General features: G+C 39.1%; 1 protein-coding gene across 1 annotated transcript; it reads right to left on the bottom strand.

Moving 5' to 3' along the window:
- Positions 1 to 1,020: 1,020 nt before the first annotated feature.
- ZNF283 (zinc finger protein 283) lies at positions 1,021 to 17,996 on the bottom strand. The gene is given in 5 exon segments (XM_040252554.1): positions 1,021 to 4,423; positions 4,425 to 6,031; positions 13,455 to 13,581; positions 15,591 to 15,678; positions 17,705 to 17,996. Coding segments are annotated over 5 exon segments (1,950 nt in total). The 5' UTR covers positions 17,737 to 17,996; the 3' UTR covers positions 1,021 to 4,327.
- Between the last annotated feature and the right edge of the window lie 2,894 nt (positions 17,997 to 20,890).

Below are 20,890 nucleotides of genomic sequence, written 5' to 3' on the forward strand. Positions count from 1 at the left end.
TGATGCTGGGAAGGATTAGGGGCAGGAGGAGAAGGGGACAACAGAGGACGAGATGGCTGGATGGCATCACCGACTCGATACACATGAGTTTGGGTGAACTCCAGGAGTTGGTGATGGACAGGGAGGCCTGGCGTGCTGCAATTCATGGGGTCGCAGAGTCAGACATGACTGAGCAAATGAACTGACTGACCTATGCTGTTATGAGTCTGGTAGCTTATACTGTTTTCCCACAATTCTTCCTTTACCATCTGCCTTTGGCATGGCTCATCCCTGCCTCTGTTAATGTTGGGCTTGTCCACTTGACTTGTCTAATCAATAGAATGTGAGCTGATCAGGATGGGTGTACAGACTTTAAAGATGCTTTGGCTCAGCATTTTGTGCTTCTGCCATGGACTGTGAAAAGAACGTGCCCAAGAATCTGCTGGCCAAAATGAGACATCAGAAACAGAAGAGGAGAATAACCTTTGTGAGTTATTTAACCATGTGAGTTATTTAAAAAATCACCCCCTTCTAAGAAAGCAACTGGAGATTTTCCACCTGGGGAGCGAGCAGAGAACTAGAAACTCAATATAGGAGAAAAGTGAAACAAATCTCTAATGTGATGGTGGTGGAGATCACAGTATCTCTCATGTCAGGCACAAAGGGCAACCAGCCCAGAATGGATCATATTATATGACTCAATATACTTCCTCATTGCTTCAGTCATTTTGGTTCTTTTAAATTCTGATGAGTGTATCCTAACTGTGTTAAACAACTAAAACTCATGGATCATACTAGGAGCTGGAGATGCAAAGACAAAGCTGATTCCATCATAGCCATCAACCAGCTCCCTGTCTAGTGGAGGATAAATGCACACACGATGGGCTAGTTGTTAAATCCTGTCCTAGAAATTGTGCAGATACTTTGTGAAACTGTACACACCTAATGCATCCAATGATGTATGAGCAAGGAGTGAAGAGATACTGAAAAATTCAAATAGCCCACAGACAATCAGAAAACTGGAAATGTGAACCACAATCATTACAATCAGGTACCACTGTATATCTACCACAGTAGCAAAATATGTACATATATTTTTAAACTGATGATGCCACATATTGTCAAGGATACAAACACACACTGCTGTTGGGCATGCCAGCTGGTATATTTGTTTGGAAATCTATTAATACATAGGAGAAATAAACTTATTAAAGCTGAACATGGATATACCCATAAACAAATTCAAGCAATTCTATCTCCCAGTATGCACAGAAAGAAATGTGTATACTTTGAAAGACATGGCTAATTATAACAGTCCTATAAGGCATTCTGACTTCCCAGCACAGTATCTTCCAGAACACATACTGGAAGATTTTCAACTAGGGACTATGTTGGAATGTTCTTTTTATGTGGATCTTGGCTGGTACTATGAAGATTCCTTAAAGGAACTGTGCTGGATATTCAGTGAAATTGTTGTGTCCTAAGTAGAAATTCAAAGACAAGAAAATCAACAGATTAAACTAGAAAAATGATTAAGGACCTCCAATTCAAAACAAAACCCAATACAGTCATGCAATTTCAAAGAACAGGTAATCACAATACAAAAACAAAAAATATATTCTAAAAGAAAATCATCAGGTAGTCTCACTCACAAGATGTAAAAATTCTAAATAAAATAGTAGTAAGTGAAATCAAGTAGTGCATCCAACACACACACACCAATGGCTAACCTGAGTATACCTAGAAACAGGAAGAAGTCAAAGAGTCTGTCAGTATAAATAATTATCACAGTATAACAATTAAATACAACTGCAGGAAGAGATGATAAAATGGCATTTGATAAAACTCAGGAGCCATGCCTACTTAGACACAACAAAGATATTTACTCATAAGTAAGAGAAAACATTAGAAGGCAACTGAGAGTACAATACTGTCATCCTGTCATAGCTAAACAATCAGACTTGGTGACTGAAATTTCCAACTTTATCGTCTCTTTTAGTTATGGTTGCACCTCCCAATGCAGTTTCACACCCTCAAGATGTTAATAAGTCATGAGAATTGGTATTGCCATAGTGAAGTTTGAGATACGCCAACTTAAACACAGTTGAACAATTTTCTTCACTACTCTTTAGTCTTTTGATAAGCTGATAAGGTACTTTCGGTAGTTCCTTAAGAGGGTATTTTAGAAGATGCTGCTTCATAAGCTTCTTTAATCAGAGAATTAATTTCCTTTGTTCCTCAAGTACTATTAAGCACTGGTGACTTCTGAGACCTACAATTTCAGAAATGGTAGGATAAGGTGCTATCGCCATATCACCTAGTTAACATGTAAATATGGTACCCAGGAGGAGTAAAATACTAACTGGTGATGATATATTCTATTAAAACACTCAAAGTATTCTGCTTTGTGTTCATTTTATTATTACAATTATGTGGAATAATGCTGTCAACTACTAGACCATAAACGACTGAACGGAGATACCATGGATGGCCTATCTGCAAAAATGGACATAGAGGTGAGGTGCAGATGAAAACAATGACCAAGATGAACCACAGACATTTGTCAGTCCAGTTCTGATGTAACTGATTTTTTGGAAATCAGTCATTTTTAAAGGGTCAAATTCTGAGTATATAAGCATTCTTTTATTTCATCATAACTAATATACTTTCATGCTGGCACTAAATCATAACAGCCACCCAGATGAAAATGAAAAGTCACCAATTTTGAGATGCATTCTGATTTACAAACATTAAATTCTTCTTAGAATTAAGTCATTGTATGTAATTTCCTACTCTAAAAGTCACACTAATCTAAGGTGAACTATCAGAATGAATTAAACTTATACTGATTCTTTTTTTTTTTTGGTCAGTTAGCCTATATTTCCATTTAAACCAGAAAATTTGGGGCTTGGATAGTCCATAAAAATTATTTTCTATTGTGCAATCTTACATCTGGATTCTGCTTACTGGTATTTTAATTAAAAATTTTGCATTTACCTGAGTCAGGAAGTTCCCCTGGAGGAGGGCATGGCAACCCATTCTAGTATTCTTGCCTGGAGAATCTCCATGGACAGAGGAGCCTGTCGGGCTGCAGTTCATGAGTTCACAGAGTCAAATATGACTGAAGCAACTGAACAGGCATGCACACAAATTCAATTAATCTAGCTTTTGCTTTTTAGAGGCTATCTCCATTTAGTTTTGTTACTAGATATATGTTATCCAGATGAAATAGCAAAAAAAATTTTTTTCCTCTTGAAATTGATACCTAAGAAGACGACAATTTCCAACTATTGTTTCTAAAAAATAGATCTTGGAGCAATTTTTTTTAGTCTTTTCCTTTGCTTATTGATCCAAATATGTTTAAATACATTGTATTGCCTTAAATTAAAAAAAAAACCCATATCTCTAATTATATTTTTTCTTATTAATGATTCTACAGTGTTGCCAACTTTCTTGACTTTTCTTTATTCAGATTTACCAAAGTCTGATGAAATATATACATCATACATATCTTATGAAGTATTAAGTATTCTGCTACTCTAATCATTGTCTGAGGAGTGAAGAATTTCTTATTCTAATTAGGTTACTTTGTAATGTGTCTCCTGTTTTAAAGTATGAATGTTGTCTCTCAACTTATAAAGGACAAACTTTTCATTTTTAATTTCCAATCATTCGTTGACTGACACTTTTGTAAAATATAATGATAATGTTATGGCAATATCAAATTTCTATAAAAGTTTCCAAACATTTACTCTCACTTTCTGCATTTACCTCATGATTGACAGGCAATGATTTTATAGACTGGCAGAACGTCTCCGGACAATAGCTGGAGTGGCACTTGTCTAAAGGCCTTCCTACAATTCTAATTCAAATGGCTTCTCATTAGGATGAATTCCCTGATGTATTTTAAGATGTTTACCATGATTACAAGTCTTCCCATACTCCTTAAATTCACAGGATTTCAGAGCAGTATGAATTCTCTGATATGCAAGAACCAAACTAAATTTAAAATCTTCCCATATCCCTTTAAGAGATTCTGATGAGCATAATTTTTCCAACACTTATGAGACTTTGTATTATGAATTAAAGATCTTTACACATTTCCTGCATTTAAATGGCTTCACATCAGTATAGATGTTCAAGATCATACAGAAGTCGAAAGGCCTTTTCATAGTCCTCATTTTCAAAATATTCCTCACTAATATGAATTTTCTGATATCACTTATCCATACACAGTTTAGGGTTTTGCACATTCCCTACATTCAAAAGGTTTCTCAAGAGTAAGACTTCTCACATTAAGTAAGTTGTCTATACACATACACAGACACATTCTTTCACATTTCTTCAGTCATAAAGTTTCACCAGCATCAGCTGCCCCATTTGAATAGGCTGTCCATATAAAGGCTTCACCACACTCTTTATATTTGTAGCGTTTATCATTATTACATAATTCTTTCATGTTGAACATGGCTTACGCCACAAGTAAAGGTCTTCCCAAATTCCTTACATTGATAAGATTTCTCACCAGTATGAAATCTCTGATGAACACTAAGTTGATAGTCATTATTGAAGACCTTCCCACAGTCTCTACATTCATAGTATTTCTCACCAGTATGAACTCTCTCATGTTTAACAAGGCTTGAACCCCAACTAAAGGCCTTCCCACATTCCTTACATTTAAAAGGTTTCTCACCAGTATGGGTTTTCTGATGCTGAGTAAGGTGATAGCCACGACTAAAGGTCTTTCCACATTCTTTACATTCATAGGGTTTCTCACCAGTATGGATTCTCTCATGTTGAACCAGACTTGAGCCACAATTAAAGGCCTTCCCACATGCCTTACATTTATAGGGTTTCTCACCAGTATGAAATATCTGATGTCGAGTAAGTTGATAGCCACTACCAAAGGTTTTTCCACATTCTTTACATTCATAAGATTTGTCACCAGAATGAACTCTTTCGTGTTTAATGAGGCTTGAACCCCAACTGAAAGCCTTCCCACATTCCTTACATTCAAAAGGTTTCTCACCAGTATGGATTTTCTGATGCTGAGTAAGGTGATAGCCACGACTAAAGGCCTTTCCACATTCTTTACATTCATAGGGTTTCTCACCTGTATGGATTCTCTCATGTTGAACCAGACTAGAGCCACAGTTAAAGGTCTTCCCACATGCCTTACATTCATAGGGTTTCTTGCCAGTATGAAATATCTGATGTCGAGTAAGTTGATAGCCCCAACAAAAAGCCCTTCCACAAATTTTACATACATAAGGTTTCTTACCAGTATGGATTTTATGATGCTGAGTAAGTTGATAGCCACGACTGAAGGCCTTCCCACATTCTTTACATTTATAAGGTTTCTCACCTGTATGAACTATCTCATGTTTAGCAAGGCTTGAGCCCCAAAAAAAGGCCTTCCCACATTCTTTACATTCATAAGACTTCACACCAGTATGAATTTTCTGATGTTGAGTAAGGTGATAGCCACGACTAAAGGCCTTCCCACATTCTTTACATTCATAGGGTTTCTCACCAGTATGAATTCTCTCATGTTTAACAAGGCTGGATCCCCAACTAAAGGTCTTCCCACATTCCTTACATTCATAAGGTTTCTCACCAGTATGAAATCTCTGATGCACAGTGAGTTGATAGGCACTTAAAAAGTCCTTCCCACATTCTTTACATTCAAAATGTTTTTTAGCCATATGAATTCTCTCATGTTGAACAAGTTTTGAGCCATGACTGTAAGCCTTCCCACATTCCTTACAAATGTAAGGTTTTTCTTGATTAGGAGTTCTTTGATGTGCAATAAGAGATTCATGCTTTTTGTAAGTGGGCATTTTTTCATAGCTGATTATCACTTGACTGAAGAATCTCTCTTGGTGTCCCTGGAGCCCCTTGAATCTGCTCTTACACTTCCAGTTATTTTTGAAAATGGATGCCTCAAGCTCAATGGTTTTACTTCTTTCCTTTATCTTCCACTGGGAAAAATTTATTTCAAAAATGTCCTTTTTTGAAAATGTATTTTTTGTCTCATATGTCGACTCCAAATCTGAAAGAAAACAAGAAAACCAAAACATTTTATTCCCTTTACCAGAAAAAAAAAGTCCTTTATACTAGAAGTAAAGACAAATTGCAAATAATACTCATAAGTAAACTTAATCAGGAGACTTAGTAAATTCCTAGGCACAAGCCTCTCTGTGTTCAACAACAAATTCAGCTGTGACTTTTCAGCTCTTGTGATCTCATGTTCTTTTTTCTTTTTTGGCCTTTTTAAAAAATTTTATTTCTTATTAAAGGATAATTGCTTTACAGAATTTTGTTGTTTTCTGTCATCATCATGTTCTGATTTGACAGTTTTCTGGAGGATTCCACAAAGGTCATTTTAACAAGTTCCTCATCATCTTCCTTTGTAAACAGTCTCTTAAACTAAAATGTGCCGTTCCACCAATTAAGTCACTGGGCAAAGAATATTAGGATCTGAATTCAGGGCTGCTAAGGTGAGTGGAATTTGTGGTTCAAGGTTTATCAAAGGAGAAGCCATGAAAAGGAGCCTCAGGAACCTATGCAGGGGTTCTCCCTTGGATCTGTAACCAAATGTTATGCATTCACAAGGTGCCTGGGGTATTGACTACAATCAGAGATTCTAGAAGTTGCACACTGGAAGTCATCCCAGTTCAAATGGAAAGACCTCAATGAACACTCCCAAGCATCTACTTTGAGGCCTCTCAAAGACCATATATTGAAAGTAAGAACCATACCCTGGAGCAATAGTTCTCAAACTTTTTGGTCTCAGTAGACTCTTATACTCTTCAATATTGTGAATCCCTTGCTTGCACATGTGTAAGTATATCTGCAATACAAAGTATACAAATCTAGTGTTTTTGCCTATTGGTGATTATATAATACCTTGGTAAACTAATAAATGTTGGATGAGTACTGTGGAAATGATTGTGGGAAGCAATTTTAATCAACATTAATTGGGCACAGGCCTAAACTACACAGACTATTGCTATTTTATTTAATAATTTCTTATTGTTTTGTATACAATAACATTTGGATGTGAAGACTGTGTGTATATCCAAAAGGAAGCCAGTATTTAAACTGACCAACCTAATATTACAATTACTTTGAGATGACCAAATGTAAACTAAAAGGAGTGCACTTATGTACAACTTAGCCTCAATAAGTAGTTCAACAAATATGAATTGAGCTTCCATTATAATTACTTGGTATTTGAATGTTTTTGTTTAAGGCTCAACAGTGACAGTAAATGAACAGAAGTTTAACTTCTTTTTAGCTGTTTTTTTTTAAAAAAAAGCATTGAGGACCCAAAAGAGCTTTTGTTTATATAGGTTATATCTTTTGAAATTAACCATATTAGAAATTAAAACTGAGAAATTTAAAGTTATTAATTTATTTAAAATGATAAATCATTAATGTTAAATAACACATTTTATGAAAAGTAACCATATTTGGAAGAAAAATTCCAAAACAAAAAATTAATGAATAACTTCTTAAAATATTTTGTAAGTCTCTTCAATATCTGGTTTAACAGAAGACAACTGGATTCTTTTGCATTCAAACTGTGGCAATGCTACTTTGGTTGAAGAAATAGCACTGAAGAAAACAGCATATAAAGAAAATCCAGCCTCTAACAGATATGTAATTATAAAATAGCAGAATATTCTATGAGCTTGTTTAGGTAATAGTGGATGCTATTCTTTGATACAGTAAAACATGAGAAGTGATGGTTTCTTAAAAGGTTAGTTCCAAGGTGGAGTATGCAACCATACTCATGAACTTTTCATATTATGTTACAGAATCCATTGCACTTTGGATGATTTTTTTTTACCCATGCATAATTCTGTAATATCATGCACTGGTCATTTGAAAAATACTGGTTCACTGAATTCTGCAGATATTTGAAATGCTGATGTATTTTATTACATAATATCAAAGAAAACCATAAGTTAAAAATATATCTACCTCATCAGAAAAATATTTACTGGGAAGCTATAAACTCAAAATAATGGATATAAGCTTCACACAATTCTAATTTTTACTTGAAAGTTTAAATTTTATCATTGGCAATAAATACTCTTAGTTGTTCTTAAGGTGACATGCTCATTTAGAAGAAAATGTTTTCCAACTACTCAAGGCTTCAACCATAGTCTGCCTGTCAGTCATTCTTTCAAGGAGAAAAAAAGGGGGGGTGTTCCGTGAAAAAAGCAGCTAGTTTAACTCATAACTCAAACATTGACACAGGCAATTTCCTGCAAGGTAACCACTATACTTCAGTACATAGCAGAAGAGTTTAATGAAGATTTTCCATCTCATCACACAGAATATTTTCAAAACGCATCCTCAAGGATCAGGATTTAATAAAATGAGGCCCAGAGCAGGATCTGAAGGTCAGCCAGCATGAGGACGGTCACAGTGTAAAAGGGTTGTCTCATGTCAGGAGTCAGAATGCAAGCAAGGTAAGGACAAGTGTTCATGTGCCGAGTGACTTGGTTGTCAGCCCAAGGGCGCTAAGAAAGGCAATCACACGATCCAGGTGGTGGTGGCAGTGGTAACAGAAGACTGGTTAGTCACAGAGAGTTTGATGAAATAAATACAGTCATCCCTCGGTAGTATCTTGGGGGATTGGTTCCAGAACCTACCTCAGGTACCCAAGGATGCAAAGTCCCACAGTTGGCCCTCCTTTTCCATGGATGTAGAAGCTGTGGAAACGGAGAGTCTACTGTATATTTCTTGAAAAAAATCTGCATATATGTGGACCTGCATGGTTCAAACCCATGTTGTTCAAGGGTCAACTATAAATACATTAAGAATAATGGAACCCAGGTTTTTCATTGTCAGAAAAGGGAGTTAGAAATATGGAAGGTGAATAAGCTGAAATGAAACCTGTAGTGTTGAAAAGAACTGGAGACATCTGTGTGAACTCATGAGATAGATGTAAATGTGTGTACATACATGCATGCGTGCATATAAACATATTCTCTCCCTACTCTGTTCACTGAGAGGGCCTAGGGACAGCCATTCCCCAGCAGCAATGAGCAAATCTAGCACTCAGATTCTGGCTTCTAAATACCATACTCAACTAAAAGGAACCAGGGCACCTTGAAGAAAAGGCTGACTTTTAGGGCTGGAACATAGAGTTATGTCAGAAAATAAGGAGATGCTCTAAGTGTGATGGAGACATGCCAAAGCACACAGAAGCTACTATTTAGAGGGTTCCCATGGATCACATCTGGGACCAGCTCATATATTTTGAGCTTCAAATAAATAATGGGAAGAACAAATTACAACCTGCTGACTAGAAATCCAATATATGAATAAACTGAAAGTCTTCAGAGGAATACAACATTTAATAGCCTCAAAGTTCCTCCTCATAAAAGCCTCATTAAAGGGATTAATTTCCAAAATATACAAACAGCTCATACAACTCAATATCAATAAAGACAAACAACCCAATCAAAAAATGGGCACAAGACCTAAATAAACATTTCTCCAAAGAACATATACAGATAGCCAACAAGCACATAGAAAAATGCTCTACATCACTAATTACTACAGAAATGCACAACAAAACTGCACTGAGGCACCCCTTCATACCAGTCAGAATGGCCATCATAAAAGTCTATAAGTAATAAATGCTGGAGACAGTGTGGAAAAAAGGGAACCCTCATATACTGTTGGTGAGAATGTAAAATGGTACAGTCACTATGGAGAACAAAAGCAGAGGTTCTTTAAAAAAATAAAAATAGAGCAATTATTATTATTCAGTAATCTCACTCCTAGGCATATATATTGAAAAGACAAAAACTCTAATTCAAAAGGATACATGTACCCCATGTTCAGAGCAGCATTATTTATAATAGGCAAGACAGGGAAACAACCCAAATGCCCATCAACAGACAACTGGTTTAAGAGAATATGATATATATACACACAAGGGAATATTACTCAGCCATAAAAAGGAATGAAATATTGCCATTTGCAGCAACATGGATGGCTCTAGAGAATATCATACTAAGTGAAGTAAGTCAAACAGAGGAAGACAAATTTTATATGACATCACTTATATGTGGAATCTAAGAAATAATACAAATGAATCTATATACAAGAAACAGACTCAGAGACATAGAAAAGAAACTTATGGTTACCAAAGGGGAAAGTCAGGGGAGGAAGAAATTAAGAGTATGGGATTAACAAAACTACTATACACAGAATAGAAAAACAATAAGCATTTACTGTATAGCACAGGGAACTATAGTCAGTATCTTGTAATAACCTATAATGGAATACAATCTGAAATATATACATATACATTCACATATATATGTATAACTGAATCACTTTGCTATATACTTGAAACATAATATTGTAAATTTTTATTCAAGAAATAAGGAATGTAAATCAAGAAAAGATGAATGAATTGTTTCAGACTAAACAATCCAAATTCCTAAGAAAACTACAACTGTATATTATCAAACCTGTGCTTATCTCCGGGACCAGTATATACTCCTTTACTAACTCTACCCTTCTTAGAGTTCTTCCAATAAAGTTCCTTACCACCTTCAGGGCCTTTGCCCTTCAGTTCATTGTGACTGAAATGTTCCTCCCCCAGGTATTCATATAACCTGATCCTAGACTTCACATTTCTATTCAAAAATGCTTTCCCTGACCTCCTTATCTGAATTAGCTGTATCAATTTAGTTCAGTTCAGTCACTCAGTCATGTCTGACTCTTTGCAACCCCATGAATTGCAGCACGCCAGGCCTCCCTGTCCATCACCAACTCCCAGAGTTCACCCACATTCACGTCCATCGAGTCAGTGATGCCATCCAACCATCTCATCCTCTGTCATCCCCTTCTCCTCCTGTCCCCAATCCTTCCCAGCATCAGAGTCGTTTCCAATGAGTCAGCTCTTTGCATGAGGTGGCCAAAGTACTGGAGTTTCAGCTTTAGCATCATTCCTTCCAATGAACATCCAGGACTGATCTCCTTTAGGATGGACTGGTTGGATCTCCTTGCAGTCCAAGGGACTCTCAAGAGTCTTCTCCAACATCACAGTTTCCATCATTTTCTGTTCTCTTATGCTGCCTGCCTCTCATGAATAATATGTTTCATTACATGATACTATTTATCTATTTATTTACTTATTTATGTTTCTCCCCAATGACACAAAGTACACAAGAATGAGCAAGTTTTATCAATCTTGTTCCTGATGGTATTAATAGTGCCCAGTATGCAGCCTGGCTAGGAGTAGGAACTCCAAATATGTGGTGAATTGATGAACGAGTATGTATATTCATTCACATACACAAATGCAAAACAGCTAGAAAATAGCTATATCCAACATATAAGTAAAATGGTTCCAATGGGAACAAAAAAGAATTCCTCACTGAAATGGGAGGGAAATAGAAGAAGAGAAACAAGGAGTCTCAGAAATGAGATCAAGATGAAGTTCCTCTGGTAGCTCAAACTGAAATCTCTATCTTCTCCCAGGTGTCAGGCCTTCACTCCACAGGCCTTGGTCCTTCATAACGAACTTCCAAACACCATCCCAACTGTTCCCTTTCTCCTCCTGTGCGACCTGTGAGGGTGTTCCCTGGGCTGATGGCTCCCTCCTGCCTTTGCCTTCCTGGGATCTAACTTCTTGCACCTCCTCACATCCCCAACAATTATCCAGGGCTCTTCTCCTTGCTCCAATAATGCTGCTATATATGGCTTAGAAATGGAGTGTCTGGTTGCAGGAAAAGAAATCTCAAATGGTGCAGAGATTTGTTTTTTGTTTTTTTAAATATAAGTGCAAAACATTTGGTTAAATTTGCAATAAAGGTAAAAATAATATTGACAAAGACTCCAGAGAAGAGAGAAACAGTGGGAATGAAGAACATGAGATCATATAAAGTAGAAAAATGACCTTGTTTTAGGCTCATTCAGGTTCTGCCTCTTTTGAGCAAACAGAACACATAATGGTGGTTTTAAAACACAGATTCTAGAGCCAGACTTCTTAGGTGCAACTGTTGCTACTGTGTCCCCACCAGCTATGTGACCTTGGGAGGTCATTTAAACTGTGTATGCGTCTCAATAATCTCCTCTATAAAAAGGGTTAAAAATAGTACCTACCTCATGGGGATGTTGTAAAAGTTAAAAATATTCATGTATTTGCTCTGCTTAGTACAGGGCCTGGTTTTTAGTAAGCATAATGTTAACTATTAATGTTATTTTTACTGTTGTTATTTTGCTAAGGTGAAAACAAGTTTTGTGAGACATTTCTAGGATTTAACTCAGTGTAGGATTTAACTTTGTAAAGTGCAAAGTTCAGATGGTAATTTTCAACTTAAATATGTTGGAAGTAAAAGAACATGTTCACTTAGTATGCAATGAATTTCTGTTCATTCGGTTCACCACTCTATTAATGTAGAGAGGTTCTTCTGAAAGCCACAGTGTATCAGGATTTTGTTTCTAGCTGTACTTCCCATATGTGGGTCAGAATATAACAAAGGGGAGCAATTCTTTAAGGGGAATAAAAATCAGCAGGGACCATAAGTAAATACAGATGCTGGAGTAGGACCTGACAAGCTGCAATTTCTAACAAACCCTGGAAGAAGCTTATCATAGGTGTTTGTGTAACACTTAAAAATAAAAACGTTAAAACCCCACGTAAATCAAATCATGGCTTCTAATCACTGAAAGAACAATCCACATTATTCCCCGAAACCAACACCACAGCCTGTCACCTGGGTTCTTCCTGTCTCCCTCACTCACTTCTGGGTACTCTCTTTCAGTAACTCTGTTCTGGCCTTTCTATGGTCCCTCACATAAAAGAACCACATAGGCAATGGCACCCCACTCCAGTACTTTTCCCTAGAAAAACCCATGGATGGAGGAGCCTGGTAGGCTGCAGTCCATGGGGTCTCGAAGAGTCGGACATGACTGAGCGACTTCACTTCCACTTTTCACTCTCACGCATTGGAGAAGGAAATGGCAACCCACTCCAGTGTTCTTGCCTGGAGAATCCCAGGGACGGGGAAGCCTGGTGGGCTGCCGTCTATGGGGTCGCACAGAGTCGGACACGACTGAAGTGACTTAGCATAGCACAGCATGTCTAGCAAGGACAGAGATCACCTGTAGAAATGCTGACGTTAAACACAGTATGAAATGTGGTTTCTCTGACAGTAGTTATGAAATAAACATATGCCCCATAATACAAATCCAGCTCCTTGGTCGTTGAAGAGAGGCCATTGCAGAAAAGGCCGGAGGAGGGTTGAAGCTCCTGAGGGATGGGATGATCAAGGTGCTCAATGAGCCCATCTCTAAGCCAATGAATACCAAAGCATTATTTTGAGAACATGAAGGAGAAATTCACCTGATTTCTTCAAAAACAGCCCTGTAATTCCCAGTGGAGAAAGATGATGTTGCAGATAGAAAAGTAAATTATTTCAGGCATATGAGCTTACCCAGTGAGACCAAGTTGCTATAGTTCTCCAACATCACATCCACATACAAGTCCCTCTGAGCAGGGTTCAGGAATTCCCACTCCTCCTGAGAGAAGTTAATGGCCACATCCCCGAATGTCACCAAGCCCTAAAACCAAAAACCCACTCGTTACTTGTGAAATTGAAGAAATTAAAAACTTTTTCCAAGAGGAAAAAAGAGAGGAGTATGAAGGATAACCTATAAGAAAAGAAAAATATAGCAACCAAGTCAGCTGAAAGCCTGTGAAACAGATGGGTAGGAAAAAGTAAGGAAATTAGCTTGATTAAAGCAGAGTGCATGTTCAAGAAGAAACCTGTTATCGCAGAAAGAACTTCCTGTATACTGTGAGATAACTCAGCTGTCCAGATCTGTCTGAGACGCATAAAATAATCTCAGTTTCTCCTCTATTAAATAAAAAGTGTGTTGGGGGAAGGGACAGGGATGTTTATGGATGTGTATACATACATACAACCTGCTAGGTGCCCACTTCATAAATTCTTTATATATAGGAATTGCTACACCATCTCGTCCCTTTAAAAAAATATGGGAAAAAAAACACTTTTCCCAAATGTACTATAAAATCTCTTATTTTAGAAAAATGATTTCCATTAAATTAAGGATTACCATTAAACCTCAAGTGAATCATTTTGTTAGATTATATCATAGGCATTTTCCTTTTTATAACATTAATTTTTTACTGAAGTATAGTTGATTTATAATATTGTGCTAGTTTCAGGTATATAGCACAGGGATTTCAGATTCTTTTCCCTTATAGATAATTATAAAATATTGAGTATAGTTCCCTGTGGTTAGCATTTTTTTCTTATTGTGATGAATTGGATACATAAAACATTTTTATTAGATGCAATTCAGTTCATCATATGAGAACGTACAAGATTAATAACTATTATACATTTAGAGTGAACAAAAGTTTTAAAGATTTTCTTAATTCCAGGAGTCAGTTATCATCCAGTATTTAAAAATCTGGATCCTCTTCTTAGGTGGTACCATCAACCATCCATCGCTTAACACATTCCTTGTTCTCGAGTTGGAAGATACGGATAGAAGATCAGACATGACACAGATGTCACAACCTGGTCAATAACAAAATGGACTTTGACACTGGTGTTTATTGATAAGGGAATCCCTGGAAAGAACCACTCACTCCCCGCTCTAATCCTGAAAGTTTACAAAACATGTGATCTCATACAAACTGAAGCTGAAACTAAGAAATCCTATATTCTTAAGTTATCTTTCTGGAAAACTCAGGTTTGTGTAGAAGTTCCAAGTTTTCCTGTGTGATCCAAAGGAACCCTCATCACTAATTCATCATACCACAGACTTGTCATGGGAATGAGAAACCCTAATAAGGGAAACGGGGCAGCCCTGGCTGAACAAAGAAGTAATAACAAAAGGCAAGACCTAAGACAGCCTGATATGGATCTGTGCCAGTTAAATACCAAAGCTCTACCAGAGAATACACAATTGAAACTCTTCCCATGAGTGACCATTCAGCTGGCTAAGGGCAGAGCACCCTGACCGCTTCTTTGATAGCTGCATATTAGCCTGAAAAAGGAAAACTATTAAGGGAACTTTATCCTTTTTTTTTTTTCTAGATAGAACATGAATTAATCGGCATCTTGGCTTGCAAAAGGAAAACTGTTGCTTTCCAAAGGTCTGAAGTCTTCATTCTCCCCTCTTTCCTCCTCTTTATATGAATCCTCTTCGTGCCTTTGAAAGATGATGAACTCAACCTACTGTTGGTTTTCCTAGTATATAAATAAAAGTGAACTGATTGTTCAGTATATTTCTTTGTGTTATTCTTGGACAGATGCTCAAATATTTCCCTTAGAGGACTCCATCCCTTCACTACTCTTGATGGAAGACTGAGCCACAGGAGACATTGAATCAAGTGGTTGATAAATACGATGGTGCTGATTGGAAATGGCACAGAGGGCAGACGCTGGGCTATTTGGCATCACCCTTTACTGGAAAAGGACGAACTGAGAAAGAGGTTCAAGGAGGGGGTTCTGTTAAGTAGAAAGCTTTAGGGTAATTCAGGAAAAGATCCACATGACCTAAACATCACAACATGTCAAGGAGAAAGACCAACTTACGTCAGTCATGGTTCTACAATCCCAGGAACTAATTAGCACTCCATAGGGTTCCTCTATTGGTGAAACACAGAGTCCAGAAAAGCCAGAGCTGCAGAAGGAAAAAGAAGCTTTAGTCTAGGTGTGCTGAAGTGAGCCTGTCCTGACTTAAACAACTGAATAAAAAGACATCAAAATAATAAGAATGATTAACTCTACGGGATATAATTTTAACTTTCTTCTCTCTATACATTTCCCGGATTGGTGAATGTTTTCCAACAAACCTGTGTTAACTCTGTAATCAGAAAAATAAAAGTGAAAGTTGCTCAGTCGTGTCCAATTCTTTGGGACCCCATGGACTGTAGTCTGCCAGGCTCCTCTGTCCGTGGAATTCTCCAGGCACGAATACTGGAGTGGGTAGCTGTTCCATTCTCCAGGGGATCTTCCCAACCCAGGGATCAAACCTAGGTCTCCCACATTGCAGGCAGATTCTTTTCCACCTGAGCCACCAGGGAAGCCCAAGAATACTGGAGTGAGTAGCCTATCCCTTCTCCAGGAAGTCTCCTGACCCAGGAGTCAAACTGGGGTCTTCTGAATTGCAGATGAATTCTTTACCAGCTGAGCTACCAGGGAAGCCCAATCAGAAAAATAAAGTTATTTGCAAATGTAAAAAATTGAGTGATAGGGAATTCAGTCATGAAGAAAACTGAACCAACAGGCCCAGCACTGAAAATCAGTGGGTCTGAAACAAATGACATCTCCCAGCTCCTCAACATCTTGTAGCTGTAGCTCACTACAGTGAGACACTTTCACTGTCAAGATTCTCCTGTGAATGAACACAAATTATTTTTTTCCTTCGAAGTCAGAGCAAGGAAATCTACACACATGAACACAACAATATTTCCTACAGAGTAGATACTTAACAAATGTGACTACACCATTCTCATTCTTCACTGAATAGTCAATTTAAAACATTTGGATATAATCCTTGAAAAATGTCTTCCAATGCATCTGAGGGTTTGAACAATTTGCCATATGGACAGATGGCTCCTGACTGAGGAGAAGGACAATAGCGGGTCTCTGGGGGTAGGGTTACATCAGCGTGGTGGGTCACTCACCAGAAGGCCCAGGACAGACACTACTAATGGAGATATTTAAGGTCAGGAAAACAAAAATTCTCATGATTTAAAAACAAAGGTGGGACTTCCCTAGCAGTCCAGTGGTTAGGACTTCGCCTTCCAATCCAGGGAGTGTGAGCTCGATCCCTCCGCCAAAAACCAAAAAACTTCCTAACAGGAGCAACGTTGTAACAAATTCAATAAAGACTTAAAAAAGAGACGCAGAGAGAGAGAAGCAACAAAGGGAACTATGAATTAAAAAAAGAAAGACAAATTCACCTGAACCTTGATGTCTAAACCTGCAACAACAAAAAATATGCAACAATTCTTTCCTACTTCTCAGGGTCGTCTCAGAAACCCAGCAGCACCGGGGTGGGGGAGGACGTGGGGGTGAGGGGGGTCGGTAGGGGCGGAGGGAAGGGATAAGAAAGAGTGAGACACCAGAATTCCTTGGAACACAGATAGACCTACCTAAAAACAAACAAAACACTTTCGGGGTCACATCTGCCGTAGTCCGCACACAAACAAACTGAATTAAAGGGGAAGCTGCAAGTCAGCTGAGAGCAATTCTTGGGGACAGAGGTCTGGTTGCAGTGGGGCTGACACATGAAGCTGGCCCTGCAAACAGGAATCCTACACATCCTCCCAGGAGACTGGGATGAGGACGCTTCCAGATGTTTAAAACTGTAAAATCCTCATCTCAAGACTCGATCTGTGTCTTCCTGCCGGAAACACACCTTCTAGGGCTTAATACAGGGCTTCTTTTCTGATGGTCCCTTAACTCAGGCAGCGACTAAAGGAGTCTAGAGGGAACCTAGAGCGTCCCGCCAAAGCAAACCACACGTACTAACAAGACCACGCACCTCGTCACTTTGTCACACAGTCCCAATCTCGCACACCGTTAGGGAGACACACTCTGGCCCTGTCACGCCGTCTGTCACACACCATTTTTCACGCCTCGCTCACACACCAGGCTTGAGGCTCCGAACACACAACCTGTCAGCCGCCGGGCCTTCTCACCTCGAGCGCCTCCCTCCCTCCCTCACTGCCATTTCTGACACGGCGCTGGAGAAGCCCGCAGAGCCCTCCCACCCTCCCCGGGGGCTGCCCACTTTCTCCAACGCGACCAACTCACCGCGCAGAGACCAAAAGTCTCCAAGACACCGGAAAGGGACCCAGAGACTGAGATTAGTTTAGGCCCAGAGGTTCATGGGAAATAAGAGCCAGAAAATCCTTAGAGGCTGTAGCGGAGCACTTCCAAGAGCTCTCCGAAAACTCGCCCCGCCCGGAGAGGATTTGTGCCGAAAGACCTCTGGGAAATGTAGTCCGGGGCCCGCGAATCCCCCGGAAGGTGGGAATTTGGACCTTCATCCCAGCATGCAACTTGGCTCCGCCGGTCACAGGCGCCTTTTCTAAAGCCAATCTGAATTTCTGATCTTTGCTGGAGAGAGAAGTTCCGAGTATTGGCCGAACCTAGTGGCTTCGTTGTCTTTGGCGTGGCTGAGGGAGAGTTAGGAAGTTGTCAGAGAACGTCGAGGAAGGCATACTGAAGTCCAGGGCAGGTGGAGATTGGGGGTTATGATAGCTTACTTTGAACGATGTCAGATTTGTGATCTCCGAAGAAGATTTAGTTTCAGGACTAGGGACCAGGCTTGATCACTCAAGAGCTTTTGTGTAGCAGAGTTTTATTAAAGTATGAAAAGGGACAGAGAAAGCTTCTGACATAGACATCAGAAAGGGGACGGAGAGTGCCCCCCTCGCTGGTCTTAGCCAGGGAGCTATATACTTTTAAAATTGGTTACTACAATAAATCAAAAGAATGTCTCAAGGTTGTAATGGTCTTACTAGGCCCACTCCCACAATTTACATTTTAAGATGACAGGATTAGTTCATTTCAGTTCAGTCGCTCAGTCGTGTCTGACTTTTTGCAACCCCATGGACTGCAGCACACCAGGCCTCGCTGTCTATCACCGACTCCCGGAGTTTACTCAAACTCATGTCCATTGAGTTGGTGATACCACCCAACCATCTCATCCTCTGTCATCCCCTTCTCCTCCTGCTTTCAATCTTTCCCAGCATCAGGGTCTTTTCAAATGAGTCAGTTCTTTGCATCAGGTGGCAAAAGTGTTGGAGTTTCAGCTTCAACATCAGTCCTTCCAATGAATATTCAGGACTGATTTCCTTTAGGATGGACTGGTTGGATCTCCTTGCAGTCCAAGGGACTCTCAAGAGTCTTCTCCAACACCACAGTTCAAAAGCATCAATTCTTTGGTGCTCAGCTTTCTTTATAGTCCAATTCTCACATCAATACATGACTACTGGAAAAACTATAGCCTTCACTAGATGGACCTTTGTTGGCAAAGTAATATCTCTGCTTTTTAATATGCTGTCTAGGTTGGTCATAACTTTCCTTCCAAGCAACAAGCATCTTTTAATTTCATGGCTGCAGTCATAATCTGCAGTGATTTTGGAGCCCCCCAAAATAAAGACTGTCACTGTTTCCACTGTTTCCCCATCTATTTCCCATGAAGTGACGGGACCAGATGCCATGATCTTCGTTTTCTGAATGTGGAGCTTTAAGCCAACCTTTTCACTCTCCTCTTTCACTTTCGTCAAGAGGCTTTTTAGTTCCTCTTTGTTTTCTGCCATAAGGGTGGTGTCATCTGCATATCTGAGGCTACTGATATTTCTCCTGGCAATCTTGAGTCCAGCCTGTGCATCATCCGCCCAGCATTTTTCATGAGGTACTCTACATATAAGTTAAACAAGCAGGGTGACAATATACAGCCTTGACACACTCCTTTCCCAACGTGGAACCAGTCTGTTGTTCCATATCCAGTTCTAACTGTTGCTTCCTGACCTGCATACAGATTTCTCAAGAGGCAGGTCAAGTGGTCTGGTATTCCCATCTGTTTCAGAATTTTCCACAGTTTGTTGTGGCCCACACAGTCAAAGGCTTTGGCGTAGTCAATAAAACAGAAATAGATGTTTTCCCGGAACTCTCTTGCTTTTTCGATGATCCAATGGATGTTTGCAATTTGATCTCTTGTTCCTCTGCCTTTTCTAAAACCAGCTTGAACATCTGAAAATTCCTGGTTCACGTATTGTTGAAGCCTGGCTTGGAGAATTTTGAGCATTATTTTGCTAGCATGTGAGATGAGCGCACTCGTGTGGTAGTTTGAGCATTCTTTGGCATTGCCTTTCTTTGGGATTGGAATGAAAACTGACATTTTCCAGTCCTGTGGCCACTGCTGAGTTTTCCAAATTCGCTGGCATATTGAGTGCAGCACTTTCACAGCATCATCTTTCAGGATTTGAAATAGCTTGACTGGAATTCCATCACCTCCACTAGCCTTCCTAAGGCCCAGTTGACTTCACATTCCAAGATGTCTGGCTCTGGGTGAGTGATCACACCATCGTGATTATCTGGGTCATGAAGCTCTTTTTTGTATAGTTCTTCTGTGTATTCTTGCCACTTCTTAATATCTTCTGCTTCTGTTAGGTCCCTACCATATCTGTCCTTTGTTATGCCCATCTTTGCATAATATGTTCCCTTGGCATCTCTAATTTTCTTGAAGAGATCTCTAGTCTTCCCATTCTATTGTGTTCCTCTATTTCTTTGCGTTGATCACTGAGGAAGGCTTTCTTATCTCTTCTTGCTATTCTTTGGAACTCTGCATTCAAATGGGTTTATCTTTCCTTCTCTCCTTTGCCTTTCACTTCTCTTCTTTTCACAGCTATTTGTAAGGCCTCCTCAGACAAACATTTTGCCTGTTTGCATTTCTTTTTCTTGGGGATAGTCTTGATCTCTGCCTCCTGTACAATGTCACAAACCTCCATTCATAGTTCTCCAAGCATTCTATCAGATTGAATCCCTTGAATCTATTTGTCACTTCCACTGTATAATCATAAGGGATTTGATTTAGGTCGTACTTGAATGGTCTAGTGGTTTCCCCTACTTTCTTCAATTTAAGTCTGAATTTGGCAATAAGGAGTTCATGATCTGAGCCACAGTCAGCTCCCAGTCTTGTTTTTGCTGACTGTATAGGGCTTCTCCATCTTTGGCTGCAAAGAATATAATCAGTCTGATTTCGGTATTGAGCATCTGGTGATGTCCATGTGTAGAGTCTTCTCTTGTGTTGTTGGAAGAGGGTGTTTGCTACAACCAGTGCATTCTCTTGGCAAAACTCTATTAGCCTTTGCCCT

This window comes from Oryx dammah, unplaced genomic scaffold (genome assembly GCF_014754425.2).
Source record: "Oryx dammah isolate SB20612 unplaced genomic scaffold, SCBI_Odam_1.1 HiC_scaffold_13, whole genome shotgun sequence".
In the NCBI taxonomy this organism is placed as follows: Eukaryota; Metazoa; Chordata; class Mammalia; order Artiodactyla; family Bovidae; genus Oryx; species Oryx dammah.